Source organism: Sinohyriopsis cumingii, chromosome 18, assembly GCF_028554795.1.
Source record: "Sinohyriopsis cumingii isolate HCF-2022 chromosome 18, ASM2855479v2, whole genome shotgun sequence".
NCBI lineage: Eukaryota > Metazoa > Mollusca > Bivalvia > Unionida > Unionidae > Sinohyriopsis > Sinohyriopsis cumingii.
This window is the reverse complement of record NC_142978.1, coordinates 74,256,512-74,283,679: the sequence shown is the minus strand read 5'-3', so window position 1 is coordinate 74,283,679 and position 27,168 is coordinate 74,256,512. Positions and strand designations below refer to the sequence as shown.

The window sequence follows — 27,168 nt, the reverse complement described above, 5'->3', positions numbered from 1 at the left end:
CCAGAACCTGTATTGATTCTACAAGAAAATTTAGCCATTGGAGTGCCTCTAATTTTGCCATAGACAGCTTTGCATTTGTCTGGTACTTATCATGGATATTACGAAGCCTTTTCTTTTGGAATCAGACAACTAAGGTCACTTGTAATCTACTTAAATTTCGTAATCCTGTTTTTTTCTTCTTCAAGTCAGCTTGCTTTCATACAACAGCAAATACGTTGCAGTTGATGGTTATCTAATGGGCTTGGCTGGTACTTAGATTTTTCAGCAGGGCTCTAAATGGAACCAAATGCAGATGACAATTAGTCTCTGAATGTGCTACATAATAGGAACCTATAGAATGTGACTCTTGTTGAAAAGTACTTCTGGGATCTCAGATCAGCGAGGAACTGTTTTAGGAAGTAAGAGGAGAATAGTCCCAAGCCATGTTTTGCTAGGGGTTATGATCAATTCAATTGGTGAAGTGGAAATCACACAACTTCACAACGAAGACCAAGTCTGAGCACTGTTGCAGTTGCTCTTTTTGGCATGTTAGTTTGAGTTATGAACATACATTCCTACAAACAATGAAGTTTATGGTCATTTGGTTTTGGTAAGTGATTGGATAAGAAATTAATGACTGTTTAGGCTTACCTAAAGGTTGGCCAGAATGCAAAACAATTACAGTGTTATGGATTGATTATGTCCAAGAATCCATCGGGCATAAACAGTGGTTTCAGTTCATGTTCAGGTTATTGTCTTGCAGACACCTTTGCTTGTAGTCATGTAATTTGGTTTATTACTGTCACAAATACTGAAGTCATCAGTGAAAACTGTATAATTATGATCCATATTTCATGGATCAGTGATTTTGCATTAAGATCTTTTCATTAAGCTCAATTTCTCTTGCTCAGACACTGTATATTGCAGCCATGTAACTTGGGATAAAGATGCATCATAAGGCATAGTACACCCTTCAGTCTAACTATCTTATTGTGACCTATATTTCCAACCACCATGAGCTGTATTATATTAAATAGTCTTGTAACTTGATCGCTGTGACCTAGGCTATATTTCACAGTCCATTGACCTGAATTAATCTCTGTCTAGCTCAGTCTGCAGACTGGTGTAGGTTGATACAGAGGGTGCATTGCAATAAGTATTATACTATGTAGGCAAAAGTGAGCTTTGCATTCTGGCCATATCACGATTGATGGTTTCTTGTTACTCTACATTGTTCACAAAAAGAATAGTTCTTTTTTCTATTTCAGGTGTATCTACAACAGTAAGCCAGTCTGCACTACAACCACAGGCTAAAGTCATGGCAACTATGCCCAGTGTCACTATGGCAACAGCAACTACAACAGCCAACAAAATTCCTACACCCAGTGCAATATCAATACCCATAATGCAGAATCGGTTTCCAAGTAGTGATTCTCTGTCCATTCCAATTGGTTTAGTAACTGTGACCACATCAGGTGTAACTCCATCTGTAAATAATAAAACTCAAGGAGTGACTCTGACGGTACCATCATTTCAGTCAATTCCACTGAATGTAAATATGTCTCTATCCAAAGGATTTGCACATCCAATTCTTGTGACATCTTTAACAGCTAGCCCCAGTGTTATTGTCAGCTCTGCAGCAGTAACAACGACACCATCAGTGGTTGCAACCACTGTTAACGCCATAGATGCATCCATGACTTCAACAACTACTAACACCACCAAAACAGTTCCTTCAACATGTGCAAATCAAACAGTAGTTTCAGCTCCTAGCATTCCATTGGCAGCTTTTCCTATTGGTAGATTCTTTGCACCACACTTGATGCCATCTGGACAGTTGACTTTCAGTCCGCTAATAGCAGCTCCAACACTAACACGAACAACAGGCTTACTTAACAATATAACAACCACAACACCACAGACAACATCCACGGTGATTGTAACAACAGTGGCGACCCCAGTTCCCTCCGTTGCTTCAATACCTTCTGTAATGTCCCTGGCACAGATGGCGCCACTGATGTCCCAAATGACTGTGATGCCACCAGGGTTGCAGTTGTCAGCAGCTGGGACCACACTGACACAGGCCCAGTTGGGAAGTTTGCTTGCATCCCCCTTAATGAAACAATATTCACAGATTCCAACCATTATCCCATCAATTTTGCAGACAGGACAGCTTCAGCCTGTCAAACCTCTTGTAATGGTCTCTGTGCCTAGTGTTACAACCTCTGCTGCAGCCACTACAGTATCAACTGCAACCAGCAAGCCATCCTAGAACACCTCATCAGACAAACTTGTGTCTAACTCTAACTCATTGTGCCAAGCTTGTATAAAGTGTACCATTGTATACTGTCTAGAGAAAATTTCTTTGTATCTCCATGCCGTTTTAAATGAGTGTCTGTCTTTGGTCATCATTGAATAAATAAACTGATAAGAAATTTAGTTTCACAACTTAGAATAATGTGTAGAACAAAGAAATTTAGAGAGAGAAAAATGGGCCATCACTCTTATTGCCAACGTGGGCCCCATGTGGCCAAGTGGTATAAAGCACTTGCCTTTACTGATCACTGCCATCTCATCTTTGTCACGTGGATTCAAGTCTCAGACTCGGCCTATTTGGGTATGTGAGAGAGCTTGCCAGTAGCATCCTATGGATCACTGATTCTTCCCGGTGTTTTCACAGGTTCTTCCCCCACCAGTTAATACTGGCTGCTGTGTATTGCCTGTCATGTGCTGACAAATGTTTTTAAGCCCACAGGATCATCACCAACATACATACATTTACATCTTCAGATTTCTTTGTGGTGTATCATTAAATTGAAAAATTACCACTTGTTCATCATGCATATAGCTTTGTCACAATTCTCATATATTAGCAGATGGTTTTTTTTTTCAATGTATGGACATGCTTAAGTAGAATTCCAGTTTTATTGTAAGTCACATATTTGAAATCGCCTAAAGCCATTTAAATATACAGAATTTTGAGTCATTAGATAATATATTTCTGTTCTGGTGTTAAATTATAATGTGAATATAGATTTTTCATAATAATTTGCTTCTACGGACTATTTAGGGACCATATTCGCTTTAATTTATGTTGCATGGGTAGGATTGTGTCCAATTTGGGGATTATCCAATCTACAACTATTCATGGGAATTTATTTTAACTAAGTTGCAGATTTTATATTTCCATGAGAACACTTGATGCTTAAAGATGCAGTTGCAGTTCAAATATGAGCCATTTACTGAAACTTCTTGGTGTTCTTTTTTTTTAAATTTGAAATGGAACTTTGAAAATGATGTCAGTGCTGTGGACACACCCAGTGCTTTTTAAACTATAAAATGTAGATTTTTTTTTTTTTTTTGGCTTTTTGTATCACTCACTACCAGCTGAAGCGTAGCAAAGTTTAGATAGTCAGACCTGGTAATATGGCTGACACGATCTTGACTTTGAGGCAAGTTTAAAAAATTTATATTCATGACAAAGAATGTTGTTCTGCTCGTGCAGGCATCTTGTGAACATGCTAACTTGGACATGTAAGAAAATGTTTCCAAAATTTGGAATGTGTCTAGATTATCAGAGATGGTTTCAGTACTTAGCACTTTAAAAAAATTGATTTATCTTGGATTCCTTGATAGTCTTTCAGTCATTAGAGCATCAGTCCCATCATGGGACTCTTGTTATAAGAGTTGTTGCTTGTTTTTTGCTTGACGCAACATGCAGTGTATGACTGAATCTTGGGAATGCAACTTGTTTCTCAGTTTTCAGGAGATTCCCATCAAACTCTGTACATGTTATGGTTATCATCTTTGACTGTACTTCTGTGATTTTCTTCAGTAATTGCCATATTCAGTTTAGAGCCTGTCATAGTATATGACAGAATCGTGTGACTGCAGCTTTCACTGGATTGCCTTGAAAATTTGTACATGTTAAGGTCTTCAGGTGAAGATGCAAATAGTGACAAAATGGCTCAGCAACAATTGCAAGTTGTTGAAGTTTTTGTCTTGTAGCTAACAACATTGTTTTACATGATCTTGTGATTGCAGTTAGTCATAGTTTTTTAATCAGTCACTGTGAAATGGTATAATATAATCACTTAAAGATAGGCATATTGAAAAGTTGATGTTATCTTGCAAATTTTTGCAAAGTTATTGACCTTTCCAACTTAAACCTGGATGCAATATATGACAGAATTCTATGAATGCAAATATTCTGTTTTTATTTGATTACAGAGAAATTTTGTAAACATTATTGTCATGTCATTATCAGAATGGATGTTGACCAGTCGTCGTATTTGCAATACTTGTGGGAAAGGTGTTTATTTGTAAAAACAATTTTTTTTTTACAATAGACCCACCTTCATCATATCTATTCAGACAAGATGCAGGAGAGGTGGGGTTATTTATATGTGAGCAAATTGCTCACTATCTCCGTAGTTTGGGTTCATCTCAAATGAATCTTGTATCAGTGGCTTCCACTGTAAGCTTGGAGATGTGGATTAAAGTCGATGTCTTGTATCACAACAGATGATGGATGGAGGCAGGCACCATAGTGGTGCAGTGGTTAGCAACTCAAACTTGCAGCCCAAAGGGTGTGGGTTTGAATCCTACCATAAGACTAACCCAGTTTGAATAATAAGTACCAAAGTTAGATCTGTGGCATCATTAGACGTACATGCAGATTTATTTGTGAAACATGCAGAAAATGAAAATATCGTGTTTTAAAGTTTTTACAATGCATACATTAGAAAATTTTGTTGCCATGCCAGTGTATTGCAGTTTTGTGGTTTCTCTTGTGTATCCGTTAATACCACATGGATCAGTTTTATTCAGTCTTTAATGGCTCAGCAACAAAAGTTTGCTATGGATTTTGAGACATATGGAGTAAAGCACCTTGCGCATGAGACCATGGTAGTAGACACTGGTTGATTCAATGGTAGGTTTCAAACCTTCACTTTTATGTCATTGGCCCCATAATGCTAACCCCTGAGCCACCATGGGTCCTTCACAACACTGATATAATTTACAACTACTTTAAATATTTGAGTTAAGTTTTTGTTTCTTATTCTGGCATATAAGAATGTGACCACGGATTTTGTCTGTCTGGCTATATTTCACAACTGGGGTCCCAAGTGGACTAAAGCGCTCTCCATTACTGATCACTGCCATCTCACCTCTATCTGCGTGGGTTCGAGTCAGTAGTTGCTCGTGGGTCAGTCGTTCTTTCCGGGGTTTTCCTGGGTTCTTCTTTCACCATTGATACCATTGATACTGGCCGCCATGTATAGCCTATCATGTGCTGAAAATGGCGTTGAACCCTACAACAACAACATTTCACAACGACAGTGCTGTTCAGGGCATTTACACTCAAGTTATGAGAGCCAGTAGATAGCATAAAGTGATTTTTGCCCCGAATATCTACTTGACACTGCCTTGCTATAAAGCAAAGTACTGTTCTATTAAAGGAGCACTAAGAGCATATTATGAAATATATATATATATATATATAATTTCAGAAGACTCAAAAGGACTGTAGTCCTTGTAAAAACAATTTGCACTGTCAAACATTTTGGTTTACAACTTTAAGATTTGAAAAGCATCAGTCGTTTTTTTGTTCCATAAATAGTGCATAGAAATAAGGTATAAATGTTCTTAGAACTGAAAAAGCAGATGATTCCATGTAAACTTGGGAGTGACGAAGACCTTCATCGCAAAAGAAATTTGTGGAAAAACTGTTTGTGCAGATGGAATTAGTCTCACCAAGAAGATGGAAAAAAGAAGAAATAGCAGAAAGTACAATGGAGACAATGGAGCTAAATGCCTCCAACCTTTGGACAATGATGAAGTAAGTTGATACAAGAAAAAGATGGACATCTCAAAACACTTTTAACTACAAATGCTCAATTATTGATGATCTGGTTGATAGCATGATTTTGAATCGATAGTTGCAGTAAATTTAAATCTGTGATAGTTTTACATAAAATAGTGATGGACGAATGGATGAGCATTTAATGGATAAAGCCATGCCATTGTTACTGGAAATTAATGTGGAGAGTGAACACATACATATATACTCATCCTTTTGACCTTTAATTCAGTGCATGATATGACCGCTTTGGTATCCTAGTGGTTAGAGCTTCTGCATCGGATGCGCGAGGTTGCAGGTTTGATCCCTGGCCGAATCATACCAAAGACTTATAAAAATGATACTGATAGCTGCCTCGCTTGGCGCTCAGCATTAAGAGGTTAGTGTTAGGACTGGTGGGCTTGGTATCAGGATAATGTGACTGGGTGGGACATCATGCTACACGTCTGCAACATAATGCCCCAGTGCTAGGCATCACTATAAACTGCCACACTGCAGACATAATAGCGATATGACTGAAAAATTGTTAATGCTACATTAAAAATCAAAATCACACACACATGAAGACACAGACTTTAAACTTTGGGTTATGATTTGGGGTTAGTCTTATGATATACATTGTGGTTTTAAAATGTTAATTATGAATCTTAGGATATCATCAGTTTCTGGGGATACTTATTTTTTTATTTTAACAAATATAAAGATTTGCAGTTTTGTTGGTAGAGGTCTGAAAGTTGGTTTGTGTCATCTTCAAGGCCAGTGCCATAACATGTGCACTGGACTTTTGGTTTTGCCCCAGGGATATTCCTTGTGGGTAAATTTCACCTGGGGAAGAACTTGGAAACTGTCAAAATTCCACCCAGCAACCATATAGATCCAATACAGACAATGAGTTATGCCTCTTAGATAATGGGCTTGCCCCTGGTCATAGCATGGAAGCAGTTGAGATCCCCATCTATTAACATGCATTGGTTGATAAACATCAGAAGAAATTGAACACATTTTCAGTACAGACCCAGTAGAAGAAAGTTTGTTCTTGGGTCAACAGTTGGAAATTTTAGTTCTCCAGCCTATAACTATATATATACATGTATAATTGATGGTCATCAGGAGACAAAATTGGACCCTGCACAGACCCAGGGTTGTGCCCTGTGATTCAGAATTTGAGAATGGCTCATATCTTGGAAACTTTAAGATCCCCATCCTAGATCTATATATACACTTATTGGGCACAAGGGAGTATATGCACTTGTATATCCACCACATATCCTGGAGTATGGGACTTGGCCTGGGCTAATATCTTGGAAACTGTCAAGATTTCCAAGATAACTATATGTACAATGACTAGATATGAAAAGAGAAATACAAATTTACATTATTGGATCAGGCCACATATTTCATGAAGATCTGGAAATGGTGTGTATGGATATTTGTGTAATTTTTTTACAAAGTCTTGTAATATCAGTCTTTTGGAATGTTTACTGAAATTAGCCTATTGGCTGGATGAGAGTTGGTTTTTATTCTTTCTTGGTTGTCAAGGTCACAACATTGGTAAACTTTTCCGTGTGTAAGACACTTAACATGGTTCTTATTTGAAGGTCAGAGGTGGACATTACTAAATTTGTTAAGAGCTGTAACTTGAAAACATTTGAATGCAGTAATAGAAATAAAACTTGGTGTAGCACTACATCGTGACTTGATGTTGTCGCTTGGAACTTTCAAGGTTGGGCTGTAGTTCAGAAGTAGTCTGATAAATCAACCCAACCATCAAATCTGTGCTGATACTGATGGATGATATGTTGGTCTGATGTCACCTGTTAATTAAAATGTGCTATTTTGCTGCATGCAAATCTTTCTGAAACAAACCTGCATACACTTTAGACATGTACCAGTAATTGGTAACAGCCACATCTAGCACAAAATATAGAGGGTTGTGCTATTCCACATGGATTTACAAGTCACCAAACATAGGATTTGCTCTGAAAATATAATGTACATGCCACCAAAAGAACACTTCTGTCAACATTAGTTCCACAGCTGTGAGAAATACCTGTATCAGATGTACACTGATGTGTTCCAAACGTTTCTGCAGCTATTTTGGCATGTTTAAATGAACAGGTGATATCAGCCCCTAAATGACCAATGAGTATCATCATGGGTGAGGGGCTGATTTATCAGCCTAGTTCAGAAGATGTACAAGTAATGAAAATAAAATATTTGTGGTGTGTCTTGTACCACTATCAAGATCCTATCTACAAAGTTAAGGACACAGTCATCCCAGTGCTACTTACTTGTGATGTCATGGCTGTCAATTTAAGCCGTTAAAAGTATTATTCTCATACATTGTACAGTTTTACATCTCGACTTATTTTGACTTTCATAATCTTAGCCACAAAGTTTTGGTCATATTTTTTGCCACATCTTGAAATAATACCTATATGTAAAGAGATGAAACTGAATATGTGCATATCTATGATAACCTGATGGTTCTGTTTAAACTATTAAATTTTGGGGGGTATCCAGACTGCAGCTCTGAAGCTGTTTAAAATATTAGGAAGAATGTATACTAATATAGAGAATGTGTTGCATACCATGTTTTATGTCATCTCAAGGTCAAGGCAAGAAAACTTTTGGTGTCCTGCTAAATTGTAACACTACTATTGATGCATTTTTATAGTCCCCTTAAATTGGGGAAAATTATGTTAACATTATATCTGTCGATCCTTCTGTCAACATTTGCTTGACAAGTCCATAACTTTATGACATTTGGAGAGATTTCATGAAATTCTGTCCATCTATAAAACCTGACTAGACAGTGTATCACATGTTACATCGGCCACACATACACACATGGTTAAGTTCACAGAAAGGCAAGAGAAAATATAATTTTTTTATTTTGTACATTTGTGGAGAACAACTTTTAAACTACTGGAGATATTTTAATGAAACTCTAACCAGTTATTTGTCATAATTAGAGTTACTATAGTTGTGACTTCATCCTCAACATTAAGGTCACAGCCAGGGAATATATCAGTGATCTCTGTCCATGTGTAGGTATAACATTTGAACCACTTAATGCGACCACTCCAGTGGTCAAAGTGGTTAGAGCATCCACCTCGGATGCAGGAGGTTGTGGGTTCAAACCCCAGCCAAGTCATACCAAAGTCTTATAAAATGGTACTAACAGCTGCCTCGCTTAGTGCTTAGCATTAAGAGGTTAGTGTTGGGACTGGTTAGCCTGGTGTCAGGATAATGTGACTGGGTGTGACATCATGCTACCTGACTGTGGCATGATACACTAGTGCTAGACATCACTATAAACTGCCACACTGCAGACATTATAGCAATATGACTGAAAAAATTGTTAAAGCTATGTTAAAAGTCGCACACACATGCACACCACTTTATGCAACTTTATCTTGCTATTTACCTGGACTTGATTGTCTCATTTATTCATAGTAATACCCTCTGCCCCCAAGGATAAAGTCAAAAACTAGGCAATTTACTGACATGTTTCCATATCAGGATACAAGAAGTTTTGTCTACAAATCAGTACAGGAAATATTTCAAGGTATTTGAAGGCTGGAAATATTTCATTTGGGGTTTAAAATATTCCAGCCACTTCTCCAAATTAAATGAGCATTCCTCAAGCTTAATGCACCAAAGAGAAAAATCTCAGTTTAACCTGCAAGTTACTATATTTTTTTATTTTTACCATTATTTCATTGTTAGCATAGCAAGCCATACTTTATTCTTTTAAAGCATGTTTCATCAACCCCGATAAAAATTCACATCATTTCTTGAAAAGTAGTCCAGAGTTGCAACATGTTCATAATTTTTATACTTTCATGTCATGGCAGTATATGGGATTTGCTTTGTCCATCTATGTATGGGGGTCCATCTGTCTTCCATGTCCATACTGAAACCCTTATAGTTCAATTTAATATAAAACTCGTTAAGGTTAACTTGGGATTAATGTTTTTACCTTACAGATAAACACACAGAGGGCTCGTCTCTTTATTATTTTATTTTACAAGAGAGATATATGATAATATAAACATTCAGTAGGTCAGTTTCAGATGACCCCCACACACACACACACACACAGTCTTATTATACAAGAAATTACTTGCTGTATCCTCTGCTCTAAAACTGCATATAAAAATTGCTTTACTTCAAGGAGGATACATTGCTATTGATTAAAACTCATTCCATGGGCAACAGCAGTTTAGTAGATGTCAACCTGTGCCATTTGTGCCTAATATTACCATTTTGATTTGTCACAGAACCAGATTATGCATTGCCAAGCTCTATGTTTAGATGAGGAAATTGTCTTTAAATGTGATTTTCACCCTTTTGAGATTGAAACTAGGTTAATTTAGAATTTTTTTTACATGTAATACAAAAGCAAAGTAAAAATGTTAAAGTTCATGCACTAGTGTTCCTTTAACATATGTACACATGCATTCATGGCAATCTGGTAATGCACAGGTTCAGGCTTGAAGTCCAGGGTCATGAATGTGATGTCTATGAGCAGTTTGTCTGTTTACAGTATTGGGATTATTATGTGATCTTTTGAAGCTTTGCATGTTAGACAATATCTTATCTAATAGTGTAACTTGTATGTAACATAGTAAAAAAGTATCTGTATATAGACTATATTTGTAACATTGTCCTTAAAGGATGTAAATACAGCATAATTTATTCTTTGACCAAACATGCCAGATCATACTCTATTAACAAGTGTGTAAGCCAACTACGGATCAGTCTGCACACACATCAAGGTCTACATTGTACTTGAAATCGTAAAGTAAATCCAACAGCACAGACCCTGATCTTCCGAAACATTAGATGAAGGTAGATAAATGATTCTGCTGTTTGCATTCTGGTTTGTGTTGTATACAAGTGAATGTTTTTCTACTGTAGCTGAATCCATGAAGAAAAAAGTTTTTTTTGCTATCATAAGTTGTTGATAACTAATTTAAGTAAATTATTCATGATGGTAAATTTTCACACACATTCACCAACATGAGTAAGCACATATCAGGTTCAAGCTGATTAAAATCAGATCTCCACTATCCTACATGAAAATCTGACATAACGGCTAAGTTTATCAGCCAATCAGACGAAGTCTTGTATCATTGCCTTTGGGAGACTGAACAATATGGCATAAGAGCATGAATGTGTGCCAAGCAATTTAATTCATTCAGATTTCTGAAAGCTGCATTTCCATTGACTAATTTGAAAGTTGCCAGAACACGACCCCTAAATGGTCGCTGTCAGATCTTCACGTAGGATGGTGGAGATCTGGTTTTAATCGGGTTTTACTGTGTAAATCTGATGAATAGCAAAATAAGGATGAATACTAATCAGATTGATTTACATTTTAAAGATGTCTGCCTATATACAAATGCTTGTAGAAAGAGAAAAAACAGTAATCAGATGTTTTAGAAAATAGAAAATTCTTTCTACTGGATATTTGCCATCATACAAGAGTAATGAAGATAACATTGTTCAAACCTATATGTACAACCAGCACTAGTGGATATGTGCAGAAAATTACACCATGAATATGTCTTGTTACGGCCAACTTTTATCAGTTGGTCGTATTGTATTTTTGTAAATTAGTCAACCAAAGTGATCAAAGGATTCACACTTGTCAAGCTTTAAATGGTGATTGTGAGAATTAAAAATCAAATGTCACCATGTGATACAAACTGTATATTCATGGGTTAAAAACCTATGTAACAAATTTTAGTTATTGAAGAAATAAATGTAAAACATCAGCAAATAACTCATTTTATCTTTGGTTTGTTTTAGCAAGCACTGTTCTGTATCCATCTTGGAAGCATTTATGTCCTGTATAGTTATGTTCCTATGTTTGCCCACTCATTTGTCCTAAAAAGTTTTCAGATGCTAGTTAGTGGAGAGAGGGGTATAAATATATTTTCTATCCACTTATGCTGCGATAAACAAACAAAAAACCACCTGAAGAAAGTTAAGTTTCCATTAAGAAGATTACTCTTTTAAAACTAACTCTCTTGGGCTGTAGAAATCATGATATTTATCAAAGTTTTCCTGTATCAAACTTAATCAAATAACATTCACCTGTTTAAGCATCATGATGCAGTCACAAAAAAGTTACATTACACTGTGACAGTATTTGGCATTGCACATAGCCATGTCAGTTACTAGTGGCAGAACTGGTTTCACAAATTTTCTGTGACATCTGGTCACTTGTTGATACTGACAAGTTGCAGTGAAACCAGAGTATAGTATAAAATTTAGTTTTAATTTCAGACTAGCCAAAAATGGCCTGTCAGCTTCCAAGTATGCCTTCAAAAAAATAAAGCTAGGAAAAAACATGAGAAATATTCCTGCTAAATATATATATCAAATATTCCTTGGATTATTGGAAAAGAGGTCTTATATTTTTACCTGGTTGCTATAGAAACCACCTGTTGCTGTTGAGACCACACACAAAAAAAACTGTTAGTAAATTTCAATGGTCGCTATCAGAGTGCATTGTTAACTTGGATGCCACCCAAACCACAACAGTGATAGAAAATGTTGTGTAAAATATTTCCACAAAGTTTGATCATAATCAGCAGAGTGATTTTGAGATTTCACTGAAAAGAAAATTGGTAAATAATTCATTAAAAGCATTCCTACAGACAGGTTTTGTTAATAATGTTGTTAAGATCTCAAAAATAAGTATTTCTCCTGGTTAATATGATAGCCAAAGAAGACTTTTATTAGCAAAAAATATAAGCAGTGCTCAAAAACTCTGATAGCCTGGGGCTCTTCAGATTTCAGATCGGGGCCCCTCCTGTATTCTGAGTGAGGTGCACATCATGCATGTCGCATAAAAAAAACATACAAGAAAAACCTAATTTGCCAGTGAAAATTTCAATCGCGTTGATAAATTGTGGAAATTTTTTGTGAAGATGCTAGAAGACTAGTAAATTATTCATATTAATCTCCATGTATGCCCCTTATCTCTATGAAGAACTTGACTTCTACTATCAAAAGCTCTAAACTTTGTGAAGATAGCGAAGCATGTGACCTACGAATGGGGAGTAGTTTGCCTGGGTTACTATTAACTAGTGCTCATATGGCTTTAAGTTAACATTCATGTTGGCTACAGGTGATTCTAAAATACCAGTCTAGTGGATACCGGAACTGTCCCATCAAGTTTTGCAACCAGTGCAATGATGCGTGGCCGCATAATGGGATTTAAGGCCAGTATGTACACATGTCAAGCTGTTAATTGGATATTTTATTGTTATGATCTTGAGAGTTTAGGCCAAAATGCAGGATGGTTTTTGTTTGAGGTATTATAAGTACTAAAGGGATAAAATGTAGTTGTGTTGCCTATTTCGTCTTTGATTATAAAGATTGGCTGACATTTGGCAAAGTTGAGATTGGCAAAAACGTTTTAAAAAATTTGGGTTGTGTTGAATTACTATTGCATTATTCCAGATGTTTGAAGTTAAAGTTGAATGGATAATAATTCAGCTGCCCCATGCTCACACTTACTCTAAAATAAGACCTAGGTATGATCTAAGATACTGTTCTGCATGAAAATGGAAATCGAGCATGTAAGTTAGACATGCTTCCTCTGTCCCTAGGAAAAACACTTTTAATACAATTTCATCTTTGTGTCCATGGAAAGGCTCTTTGATACCGTTTCCTGTGCCTCTGGGAAAAGCACTAATACCATTTCCTGCATCCCTGGGAAAGTCTCTTTTATACCATTTTCTGTACTGCTGGGAAAGGTTCTTTTATACCATTTTCTGTGTCGCTGGAAAAGGCTTTTTGATACCATTTCCTTGAGATAATACAACGAAACATGTGCTCAAAATGCCATTAAAAACCAGCCAATGTCTATAGTGCTGATGCAGGTGAGACAGTGAAATTGTTCCACAAATGCATGCAACACTGAAAATTGGTCCCTAAAACAAACAAGCAAGTGAAAAAATGGTTTGCTGATCCAGACAACTCAGTTAAATTTATCTGTTAATGGAGGCAACACAATGAAATTGGTCCCTTAATGTAGGCAACACAATGAAACTGGTCCCCTAATGCATGCAACACAATGAAACTGGTCTCCTAATGCATGCAACACAATTAAACTGGTCTCCAAATGCAGGCAACACAATGAAACTGGTCTCCTGATTCAGGCAACACAATGACATTGGTCCCCTAATGCAGGCAACACAATGAAACTGGTCTCCTAATGCAGACAACACAATGAAATTGGTCCACTAATGCAGACAACACAATGAAATCGGTGTCAATGCAGGCAAAACAATGAAATCGGTCTACTTTCCGATGTATAAATGATGAAATTGGTCTCCTGATGCAGACAACACAATGAAATTGGTCCACTAATGCAGACAACACAATGAAATCGGTGTCTTAATGCAGGCAAAACAATGAAATTGGTCTACTTACGATGTATAAATGATGAAATTGGTCCACTAATGCAGACATCACAATGAAATTGGTCTCCTAATGCAGGCAACACAATGAAATTGGTCCACTTATGCAAGCAACACGATGAAATCGGTGTCTTAATGCAGGCAAAACAATGAAATTGGTCTACTAACGATGTCTAAATGATGAAATTGGTCTACTAATGAGCAACATGATGAAATTGGTCTCTTTATGTAGACAAAACAATCAAATTGGTCTTTTAATGCAGGCAACACAATGACATTGGTCTCCTAATGCATGCAACACAATGAAATTGGTCTTCTAATGCGGACAACAATCAAATTGGTCTCTTTATGCAAGCAACACAATGAAATTGGTCTCCTGATGCAGGTAACAAAAAATTTGGTATCTTAATGGAGGCAACACAATGAAAATTGGTCTCTTAATGCAGGCAACACAATGAAATTGGTCTCATAATGCAGGTAAAACTGAAATTTGTCTGCTAATCTGGATGAGATAGTTAAATTGATATGCTAATGCAGACAAGACCATACAATTTGTCTACTACTGCAGGTAAGATATTGGAATTTGCAAATTCAGACTGTGGAATTGGTCTGATAATGCAGGTAAGATAGTCTGTGGAAATGGTCTGACAATGCCAACCCCTTGAGAGGTATTAAAGCATAATTATCACTAATATAAGCATCAAAAGAACGTAATCTGAGCATAAAAAGTTTAATCTATACCTCACATGTCATAATTAAAGAAAACTGGATTAAAAATGTACACTTACATTTGCTTCTAACCTGGATCTGCAGCTGGTTAAATTATCATCACAAATTGGCAGAATCCATGTTACTACCAGAATATAAGCAAAAAACAGGTAGACAAATTATTTATATATAACACTCACTTTAACTAGTCTACCGTATTTCATGTTATTTTTCGTACATGAAAAAATAATTATTAATTTCAGTGTATGAAAAATTATATGTAAAATAAATAGTTATCATTTAGTGGTACTGACTGTACGAAAAATAAAAGGATCATACCTGAAAAAGTTCTGTGGAACACGCGCTACTCGACAACCTAATGGTACAAACATACAAAGTAAACATATTTCTGTCTCATTCTGCTCTAAGAATCAAGAAGCTAATTACAATAAAAATAAAAGTACTCCAAGATTTTTGTCGTTATTGTGAACGAGAGGGGGGAGAGGATTATGTCTCAGTGTGCAAGCTCGTCTGAATTCAGAGCATGTGTAGCTGTTGTGTAATGTTGGCAAAATGAATAAGATGGTTTGAACATGTATTAGTTATGGGTATTATTTATTGGTAAATTGTACGCAATGATATGAGACCACATTGTCAAGAAATTAGTGCAACTTGTATTTTTACATTAACAATAAACTCCTTATCCAATTGCAGTAACTTGAAATTACATTTTAGTTAATGATCGTGTATATGTGTGTGTGAGAGAGATGAAACAAAATTTTGCCAGTGTACAAGACCATATTTATTCAGGGTGGTTTTTATTTGTAGCATTTGCAAAGAGAAAAAAAAGACTATTACCTGAAGATTGTGATAATCATGTATTACGGTCCTGCTATATTCCATTATCAATAAACAATACTAAATCAACAATTCATTCTTGTTTTAGTTACGATGTACATTGTCACAAAAACCACACGGTAATTGATCATGCTTAGCCTTCGGGTTATTCCAGTTGAAACCAGATTGAGTGCAAGAATTGACAGAAGAGGTTAATCAGCCACGGCCAGGCGAGTCAGTATAGTAAGCAGTCTATTACTAAAGTTAATATTTACTAAGCGTTTTGAACAGAATCTTGTAACATATTTTCAGCTTTATTTGCATGATTAAACTTGAAGGGGAGGCAGTCACGTGACCCCCTTGACTTATCCGTGTATCCCCCAGGGGTGTAAAACTGAGGATAAAAAAAAACCTTGCTGTCAGAACTGGGGATCAAATAAAAAATGGGGTCAAAAATGTACTAACAAGTTTTCTTCCGACTCATACTTTTTCATCTTGAAATAGGATACTGCAACTTGCACAGCATACTCTCTCTTTCTCTAAACAAACAAACAAATGCATTGTCCATTCAAAGAATAATTTTATTAGTACATTTTTCTTTTAAAGTCGTACACTCCTTATAATCTTTTTGAAGCAATATTAAAGACCAACACATTACATACAAGCCAATACAAAAAGCCTAATAAATCTTTTTAACCAAATGGCAGTTAATTTACTGCCTGTAATAAAACGTGTACTATCATCAATTTAATTGTACTTCGTCCTAGAACAAATTTACCCAAAAATCAAGGAGGCTAATGATTCATCTTGTTTCTAATAAGTTACACTTGAACTTTACGATCTTTTATTGCAGCAAAGTTAAAAACCAAAAAATCTGCAATGACCCCCTGACTGTATAATCCAAATAAGTGCACTTCTCTCAGCAAGTGTACTGATTTCTTTGTTGTGAAAGAATGTTTTGGGTTATAATGTTTTCTCTAGATATCTTGTGGCGAATGAGGGCAGATTTGTTAAAATTCTTAAACCCTGCCACGACAGGATTATTCACTTTTGCTGTCTTCACAATCATGCTATCACAAGTTACACCAGGAATCCTAATAGATGTGCTGTATTCCAGTCAAGGGAATTATTTTCTCTATTTTTCATTAAAGTTAGATCCACAGTTACTCTTGTCTTCTGCTTCTTTCACTTTCTTCACTAATGATTCTTAGTGCACGAGGTTTTAATCTGGAGATTACTTTCTAATGCAACAAGCATTGAGGTTAAACATCAAGATGACATCTTGCTGTGCTCGATGGAAATCATGTGAGGGCTCGCGAGATATGGGGAAGCTACTCCATCATAACATTGCCTATGCTAGTCTGGATCCTTATTTCTTATGTTCCCTGCGTTGCACTCCACTATACGAATAGAGGAGCGCAACACGGGGAGTAAACAAAGCAGGGAACCAGTCAATGCCTATGCTTGAAATATACACGATGCCACCTCTCGTCCAATGCGTTGGATATTAAATAAATTCTGATCGCATTATGCAAATCCTTTGTGTCAAAAAATGCACAGCAACAAAATGTGTGCATCAATTTTCTCTAGCATGCGTCCCTGATGCACAAATGTGCATAAAGGGAAACACTGCTTATGCTGCGGGCACCCATGCTTATGCATCAGTCAATATATTTTCTCACCAACAATTAATTATTAATTTTTGTAAAAACAAAATGGCAATACGCTATTTTCCATCTCTTTTTGCAAACATAAACCTTCTTAGTAGAAATTTTATGCCTGATAATTTAATGTATTTTTTTTTTTTTTTTTACAAAGTGATATCATATGTTCAAAAAATTATGATACATTTAAATAACTATTATTTTGATAACTGCATTGTATCCGAAAAAGTAAAGGGTACAAGAAAAAAAAACCAAATGTGGTATGTGCCTTTCACTGAATGATCGTAAAGTCAAGTCAACAAATTCTGCAATGAGCATGATGATATGCTCAGACTGATTATTACATCACCCTCATATTTTTAAATCTGTAAAGCGCTTTGATCTGTCTTTTTCTGGTCTGATATGTTTTAAAATTTAAAAAATCCCTATTCACGCATTTTTCAGTCCTATAACCAGGAGTCACATTGATAAAGCCAACTTCACTCAACATCTGGTGCCACATTGTGAAAGTACAGACTGGCCCATGACCTCAACATATCAAAATATAATGTGAAGAAGTCTTCAAACTGACTAAGCCCATGCATTTTTTGGAAATGTGTTGTATACAGCTGCTATTATTAGAAGTAAGGAAGGTACTTGTAGGCCTAGGATAGACAATTGTACTCTTGTGCTATTCTTATGCAACAGTCTTCTTTCTTCAGAATAGTAACTTCTTTATATGAGTGGGATTAAAAAAGTGATAATGAAATGACCAACAACTTTTTATTTCGTTTCCTTTAAAGGTATCAGAAAAGTAGTCCACATACAGTTAAGCATAAGACCTAATTCAGTGCAGGAAAAAGCATTGTGATTACGCCAATAATGGTTGGAATGTATACTATTGCAGATTTTAGTGAAATTGTTCTGCACACGAAGGCAAGATTGTACAACTGGTCTCCTAATGAAGGCAAGAAAGCGAAATGGTCTGCTAAATAAGGCAAGAAAGTGAAATCTGTCTGCTTATGAAAGTGAGACAGTGCTTGTGTGATTTGGACTTTTAATGTAGCTTTAACAATTTCCCGGTCATATCACTATGATGTCTACTGTGTAGCAGTTTAAAGTGATGTCTAGCACTGGGGCATCATGCCACAGACATGTAGCATAATGTCCCACCCAGTCACATTATCCTGACACCAGGCCGACCAGTTCTAACACTATCCTCTTCATGCTGAGCACCTAGTGAGGCAGCAGTTAGTACTATTTTTATAAGTCTTTGTTATAACTCGGCCGGGGTTCAAACCCACAACCTCCCGCATCTGAGGCAGACACTCTAACCACTAGGCCACCAGAGAAATCTAAGGGAGACAATGAAATTGATCTGTTATTGATGGTGAGAAAGTACAATTGTACTTTAAGGGTTTTTATTTTTAGCTTATGTTTTTAGTGTGTGCCGATGAAATAAGCTTTTCTAACTGTGCCGACACTGCATATCTGACTCTTAAAGACACAGTGAAGTAACAATTACTTTTTCCTTCAAACATTTATTTCTTCTGCTCAAGCGTTGTTTTTTGGTGTTTATGTTTGTACTTTTTTTGTTTTGACTTGTCCACATCAGATGCATTATGATCTGTTTTCTTTCTTTCAGCTTTACCAGATGGTTGTGTCAAACTCGCATGTGTACTATTATTTTTTAGACCTGAACAAGAGTCTGCAGTTATCTTCCTTTTACATGTGTTACTATCTTGCACTATGTGTTTGTGATCACATTTAATATCCCCTTTTCCACTATCCGGTTCCTCCAATGCAATTCCTTTACTCCAGTAAATGTCAGCCTTTGTAACATCTGTCCCAGTCAGGGTTCCAAGCAACTGTTTACTTTGCTCCATTACAAAGTCATACGATACTGCAGCTTCAGATATTCTTTCATCTTCGGAACTGGAATATAGAAGTGTTGACTTGTATGAGCTATGCAACATGTTTAATTATGTATATTGTGTCAGATGTGTAATATCACTACAATGCAGTATACTCCATGATCATGGACAGCATCATAATGAGTACTGTACTATTAATAAAACAAATGCACATAAAATCTGACCTTGAAAATGGGATTTATTTGTTTCCATGCAAACCCCTATGATTGATTTTTCTCAACCACCCAGTTTTTATTCAAAATGGAAAAGGAAAATAATTTGTTTCTGTCCTCTATTACAACAAAAACTTATCTTAACTGAAATACTGGAAATCGCATGAAAGATTATAACCTTGTGCATCTTACTGTATACTGGCATAAAATCATCACTCAAAGACCTAGGTATTCATAGATAAATGTACAAATACGAACTACATTAAGATGAGAAAGTGAGCGACAGAAAATTTGACTATATTACTGTCACGTGTTTGAAGAAAAAAATCAAAATGACAATTCAAGACCAAAAATCTAAAGGATCACAAATCATGAGGATTTCAATATTGCATGTTTGTTTGTGCTGTAAAATCCAAACATCTGCCACATCTTCATAAGAAAATATTTTCACACATATGAAGGATTTTTTTAGGGACTTATCGTATATATTTTCCTGCCATTACAATATATTGGGATATTCAGATTACAACCAAAAATCAAATTATGATGTGTTAATAAAAGTACATATTCAGTATGTATCTATACTTGCTGCAGAAGTGAAGTTACAGATCTATATAGTCATTCCTTCTTACAGGATAAGAGCTAATATTCACGTAACACTGAACCACAACCACTCTAGTTTCTCAAAATTGACCTTAAAGATGTGTAGTTGTTAAACAGCCAATAGAATGGTAAATATTGCCATTTCATTTCAACACAATAACTTGAGTTGTTCATCATGAGTAGTTACCAAACACGGTGGATGATTTGCACTTGATGTGAAAAATAACTCTAGTGATTTGGGGGTTAAGGTCAGCGACTAAGAGAAGGAAAATGAAGCAACTTGAGTTGTCCACCATCAACCAATTTCTGAATCCTAGGTCAAGGTTACTGTGAAAAAAAGAGGAAAAATGGTTTCTACAAAACAACTACCTTTATGCACCATGTATATTTACCAAACTTTGTGGGTAGCTTGCAGCACTTAGGGTAAGAAAGAACCATATCAGTTTCAGAGTCAAAAGATCAAAGACCAAAGGTAATGTACTTGAATGAAAAAAAATATTTTCGCACAATTATCACATATGTAGACCAAACTCTGTGCATGGCTTGCACTTGTGGGAAGTAAAAACATTTATTTATTTTGGGGTCAAGATCACTATGACTTGAAGAAAAAAAATGGTTTCAATAACAGAAACATTAGTTTTACATCACACACCTAAATCGAACTTTGTGAATGGCGAGAACCTGGGGTGAAGGAAGGATCACATCAGCTTTGGCATACAAAGTTCAAAGGTTATGGTTAACATGATTGAAAAAAAGAAAAAATATTTTCTGCACAAAAATTTTCAGTTATCAACCTGTACCTTTAACAAAATATGTGGTTGGCTTGCACTTAAAGTATGGAAGAGGTCTACTGAAGTTTGGGTCAAAGGTCAAGATCAAAGAAAAATGGATTTTGCAGAATAAATTTTGTTCCTGACTAAACAATGTGATGGAACCATGGTAGCTCAGTTGGTAGGCACATGGGACCCATTTCCTAGCCAATAACGCGTTGGTAGAGAGTCATCGGTTCTGTGTCATTGGGAAAGGCACATGGGACCCATTTCCTAGCCAATAACGCGTTGGTAGAGAGTCATCGGTTCTGTGTCATTGGGAAAGGCACATGGGACCCATTTCCTAGCCAATAACGCATTGGTAGAGAGTCATTGGTTCTGTGTCATTGGGAAAGGCACATGGGACCCATTTCCTAGCCAATAACGCATTGGTAGAGAGTCATCGGTTCTGTGTCATTGGGAAAGGCACATGGGACCCATTTCCTAGCCAATAACGCGTTGGTAGAGAGTCATCGGTTCTGTGTCATTGAGAAAGGCACATGGGACCCATTTCCTAGCCAATAACGCGTTGGTAGAGAGTCATCGGTTCTGTGTCATTGGGGAAGGCACATGGGACCCATTTCCTAGCCAATAACACGTTGGTAGAGAGTCATCAGTTCTGTGTCATTGGGAAAGGCACATGGGACCCATTTCCTAGCCAATAACGCGTTGGTAGAGAGTCATCGGTTCTGTGTCACTGGGAAAGGCACATGGGACCCATTTCCTAGCCAATAACGCGTTGGTAGAGAGTCATCGGTTCTGTGTCATTGGGAAAGGCACATGGGACCCATTTCCTAGCCAATAACGCATTGGTAGAGAGTCATCGGTTCTGTGTCATTGTGAAAGGCACATGGGACCCATTTCCTAGCCAATAACGCGTTGGTAGAGAGTCATCAGTTCTGTGTCATTGGGAAAGGCACATGGGACCCATTTCCTAGCCAATAACGCGTTGGTAGAGAGTCATCGGTTCTGTGTCATTGGGAAAGGCACATGGGACCCATTTCCTAGCCAATAACGCGTTAAGTGTCCTTCCTTGAAACCAATCAACAAGTTTTGTTGATGGTTACACTTTGAGTAGGAAAGAAACCAATAGATTATGGATTCTAAATTTCATTGGTCATGTTTATGTTATGTCTAACAAGAAAATAATGGTTTCTGCAAAGGTATACTTTGAAGACTACATACTGTGACCAAAGGTCCAAATTGATCAAGACCTACTGGTGAGTAATCTCTGGAGTTTACAATACCCTACTAGTGCCTACATAGAGGACTATTAAAAACTGGGCCATTTTTAACAATCTTCTTAGTTTAAATCCCAATGCATGATTTTTCTCTCTTGCCTCGTGTAACTGTTATCCTGCCTTGCATGCTGTCAAATCAGCTGTCAGATATTTCATGTTTAATTTCTGAAGTTAAGGAATAATTCTGTTTTAACCATGTTTCCAAATTTAGATCAAATTTCTTCGTGTATCTCAAGTCATACAATTAAAAAACATAATGGCTATTTTATAATTTTAGCATATTACCCACTTTTTGTTAATAACCCACACTTTTTCATCCCAGAATATGAGAAAATTTTTAAGCCTCATTTCTGCCCAGGAATCATGATCCACTGGGTGCAACTTCCCTGTCCCACAAAACAGATATGATAAATTCTATTAATCCCTTCTGGGCCATTACCTGTCTTCACTACTGCTGGAGTTCTTCTTAACATGTTTTCTTTTTCTTCCTTCATTATGTTGTTCTGTTTCATCTATGAACCCATTTAGCAGGCAATTGCTTGAGCAGAGTAGCTTGATACCTAAGATAGGATGGAAACCAAATATTTTACAACTTTACAAAACATCACTTGGAAAAATCGTCGACTTCAAACAGGCCAAAATTCTTGTTGGACAAGTAAACTTTTTCATCACCTGCACTGGATTTTTGGTGAAGGAAGAAACCCACATTTTCTAAAGTGTACTAACAAAGATTTTGTCACAAAAATAAAGTCTAAAATCCAAAAAGTAGATAAATAAATAAACAAGTGTTCCATGGAAACTCATGTCTCACTTGCATATGAGTTGACACAAAACTTAAAACACAGACTGTAATCCTCAAGCGGCCAAGATAACAACTCTTCACATAATCAGTGTCATGATCCTCAATTTTCAGTTGAATACAGTAACTGATGTTAATTTGAAACTCATAAAAATGTTAATATTAATGATGCACTAAGATTTCTGCTTAAGCAGGCAAGATGGGAATTCCTTGCATATCAGCATAAAACATTAAACATACTGTAATAATATACCAAACTTTCAGCTGAATGGATGCAGAAGATATGTGATTTTGAAAGAAACTATTTTCCATGAATCAGATGAGATGGTGAAGACATGAAATCTTATATAACTATACTAAGATTAGAGCTGCAGTTATACTATCAAAGAGTTTTACGGGAAAGCAGGATCTAGAGAAAACATGTTACTTTTAAAAGCTTGAATACCAAAATATTCTTGATGCCAATGACAATGGAAACCCCAATAATTTTTCTAAAAGCCTGAAAATCTGATCAGGATATATACACATGAAGAAAAAATATGTTTACCAAACTTCATTTGTCTACCTCAAGTGGTTATTGTTAAGCTGTGCCATTTAAAAGTTTTTTTTGTCAAAAAGTTCAAAAAATGTCCCAAATTGAATTTTTATAATGGCCTGAAAAAATGATCAGCTCATCTTAATTCAAATACAAATAAGTGTACCAAAATTCACTTGTCAACCTCATGATTTTTGCTTAATCATATGTATATAAAAAAAAATTAAATGTCCCAAAAAAGTTTTAAAAATCTGAACCATGAAAAGAATGATACACTGACCTAAAAATCTAATCAGGTCATCTACATAATAATACAAATATGTCAAATTCTAATTCATTACCCCAAATAATGTTTGCTTAAAGGTGCTTTCAAGGCATTTGTCAAAAAGAGTCCCAAAAGTTTTTTAAAATGTTTATAACATGGTTTTTTATATTTTTTAATGTTTTTCTAATTTCATGGTTTTTGTTTTTGTAATAATATTATTATATGTTTTTTATTTTATAGGTGTTGTCTAATGTTGTAAAGCGCTTAGAGCTTCTAGAGATTAGGCGCTATATACAAAGTCCTCATTATTATTATAACAAAAAATAGGCCAGTCACCAGAACCAAATCATGTATTAGGACCTAGGTAAAGTATTGAAATATCAAATATTATCTGGTTTGGCTCAACAGTTTTGAGCTATCTTACTTAAAAGAAAAGTGTGACAGACTGGATGGACAGAGAGCATGAGACAGATGTCTCCTACCTGGGGGTATGCAAAAGACATAATCACCTTTATCTATCCCCGCCTTCACAAGCAAGATATAAATCCCAAATGTTACTAGGAGAATCGAAATCCATATCAATATCACTGATACAATTTTCATTTGTCAAGCTCATTAGATGTAAAGAGAGTTCAGCTACATCACACAAAGCATATGCCCATATCTGAACAGACTGACTACAACAATTTTTCTGCATGCATATGTCCATGTCTGTACAGACCGACTACAACAATATTCCTAGAGGCCCTGAGTGGCAGAGTGGTCTAAAGCGATCACCATTATGCATCTCACCTCTGTCTGCGTGGGTTCAAGTCTCAAGGCTCAGCCAATGTGGGTATGTAAGAAAGCCTGCCAGTAGCTTAGCTTCTCATGGGTCTGTGGTTCTTTCCAGGGTTTTCCCAGGTTCTTCCTCCACCATTTATACTGGCTACCATGTATACCCTATCTTGTGCTGAAAAATGGCATTAAAGCCTATAACAACAACAAAAATATTCCTACATGCATATGTCCATAACTGTACCGACTGATTGAATAACAATATTCCTGCATACATATGTTTTTATCTGTGTGTGTGTTGGCATCCGTTAGTCTCGAGAGACGATGGAACTGCGCCCATGAGAGATGTCCTGGTTGGTGGTTGTGCAGCGTCTGCTGTGGCTAAGTAGTCCAATGCGGGAGTGGCAGTCCCTGCTGCACTTGCTGCACTTGAAGATTGTGTCAGATGTTGGTTGGAGCTGCTTCTTCTTCCTCTGCGATCATCTTTCATCAGCTAGCAAGCTTGCTTGTCCTCTTCGGCTTTCAGACCAGTGATTAGAGCATGTCGCCAGCTTGATCTGTCTAGAGCGAGCTCTTCCCAGGTGTTGACATCGATATCAAGGGATTTCATGTCGTGCTTACAGACACCCTTGAAGCGGAGATGTGGCCGTCCGATCGACCTTTTGCCAGAGGCGAGTTCCGAATAAAGAATGTCTTTGGGGATCCATCCGTCATCCATCCGACATACATGGCCCAGCCATCTGATGCGGCGTTGGCAAAGGAGTGTGATCATGCTGGGAATCTTGGCATGCTCGAGCACCTCGTTGTTTGTTACTCGATCACTCCAGGTGATCCCGAGTATGCGTCAGAGGCATCGCATGTGAAAGGCGCTCTGTCTTTTCTCTTGTGAGGCGTACAGAGTCCAGGTTTCACTGGCGTACATGAGTGCTTAGCATGCATGCACGGTACATGGTGATCTTAGTGTTCATGGTCAGCATGCTGTTGTTCCACACTCTCTGTGACAACCTGGAGAAAGTTGTTGATGCCTTTCCGATCAGCTTGTTGAGCTCAGCATCGAGCGAGAGGTTGTTGGTGATGGCAGAGCCGAGGTACATGAACTGACTCACCACCTCAAGTTCGTAGTTGTTGATGATGATGCTTGGGGGGTCCGCATCCTGAACCATCACGTTTGTTTTCTTTAGGCTTATGGTTAACCCAAACTCATCGCATGCTTTAGCAAAGCGGGCCATCAGGCGCTGAAGCTCAGCTTCTGTGTGGGTGGCTAGAGCAGCAGCATCTGTGAAGAGCATGTCCCTGATGGTTACTTCACGCACTCTGCTCTTTGCCTTCAGTCGTGCCGAGTTGAACAGTCTGCCGCCTGATCATGTGTGCAGATAAATCCCTTCTGTGGACGTCCCAAAGGCGTGCTTTAGCAGGACTGTGAAGAAGATGCCGAAGAGCGTGGGGGCAAGGACACAGCCCTGTTTAACTCCACTGTGGATGTCAAAGGCGTCGGGTGTTGAGCCATCGTACTGCACTGTGCTTTTCATGTCATCGTGGAAGGAACAGATCATGCTTAGAAGCTCTGGAGGGCAACCAATGTTGCCAGGATTGTGAAGAGTCCGTCTCTGCTGACCAGATCGAATGCCTTGGTGAGGTCTATAAAGGCCAGGAAGAGGGGTCTGTGTTGTTCTCTACATTCTTCCTGCAGTTGCCTGACAGAGAAGATCATGTTGATTGTGGACCTCTCTGCGCGGAACCCGCACTGCGACTCTGGGTAAACTCTGTCAGCAAGCATCTGCAGTCTGTTCAGGATGACGCGTGCGAAAACTTTACCCACGATGCTGAGAAGTGATATGCCCCTGTAGTTGTTGCAGTCGCTTCTGTCGCCCTTGTTCTTGTACAGGGTTATGATGTTAGCGACTCTCATGTCCTGAGGCACTGCACTCTTGTCCCAGCACTGGCAGAGGAGTCATGCAGTTGTGTGAGCAGCACGCTACATCCGCACTTGATGAGTTCTGCTGTGATGCCATCCTTGCCTGGGGCTTTACCTAGGGACAGTTTCTCTAAGGCCTTCTTTAGTTCGTCTACAGTAGGTTTCTCGTCCACTTCGGCCATGAGAGGGAGGTTTTCAATGGCGGTGAGGGCATCATTGGTCACGTGGTTCTCTTTGGAGTACAGTTCGGAGTAGTATTCCACCCAATGCTCCATCTGCTTGCCCTTGTTGTGGATGGTATCGCCTGTAGCAGACTTCAGTGGTGCTGTCAGTTTCTTCGTGGGGCCCATTGCTTTTATGCCATCGTACAGGCCTCTGATGTTTCCAATATCTGCTGCTGACTGGATACTCTGACAGAGCTGAAGCCAGTATTCATTGGCACACTGCCGTGCTAATCTCTGCAATTTGCTTCTGGTAGACCTGTATGCCTGTAGTGTCTTCTGGCAGGGGGATCACTTGTATTGCAGGTGAGCACTGCGACGCTCTTCTATGGCTGGCATGAGTGTGGCAGAGTTAGCCTCAAACCAGTCATTGTTCTTTGATTGCTTCTTACCAAAGATCCATGTGGCTGTGCTGTATACAGTCTCTCTGATGTGATCCCATC

General features: G+C 37.5%; 2 protein-coding genes across 2 annotated transcripts in view; one reads left to right on the top strand and one right to left on the bottom strand.

The window, feature by feature from the left end:
* The window catches only part of LOC149776988 (uncharacterized), a 40,198-nt gene extending 28,562 nt beyond the window's left edge, over window positions 1–11,636 (top strand). The window contains exon 8 of the mRNA XM_089941726.1: window positions 1,248–11,636. Within this exon, the coding sequence (XP_089797852.1) occupies window positions 1,248–2,251 (1,004 nt within the window). The 3' untranslated portion in view covers window positions 2,252–11,636. The remainder of the gene's footprint in view (window positions 1–1,247) is intronic.
* A 4,755-nt stretch (window positions 11,637–16,391) lies between these two features.
* Window positions 16,392–27,168, bottom strand: part of LOC149776987 (uncharacterized) — a 35,658-nt gene continuing 24,881 nt past the window's right edge. The window contains exons 5-6 of the mRNA XM_089941727.1: window positions 22,653–22,773; window positions 16,392–19,409 (exon numbers count right to left, since the gene is read on the bottom strand). Of these exons, the coding sequence (XP_089797853.1) occupies window positions 19,016–19,409; window positions 22,653–22,773 (515 nt within the window). The 3' untranslated portion in view covers window positions 16,392–19,015. The remainder of the gene's footprint in view (window positions 19,410–22,652; window positions 22,774–27,168) is intronic.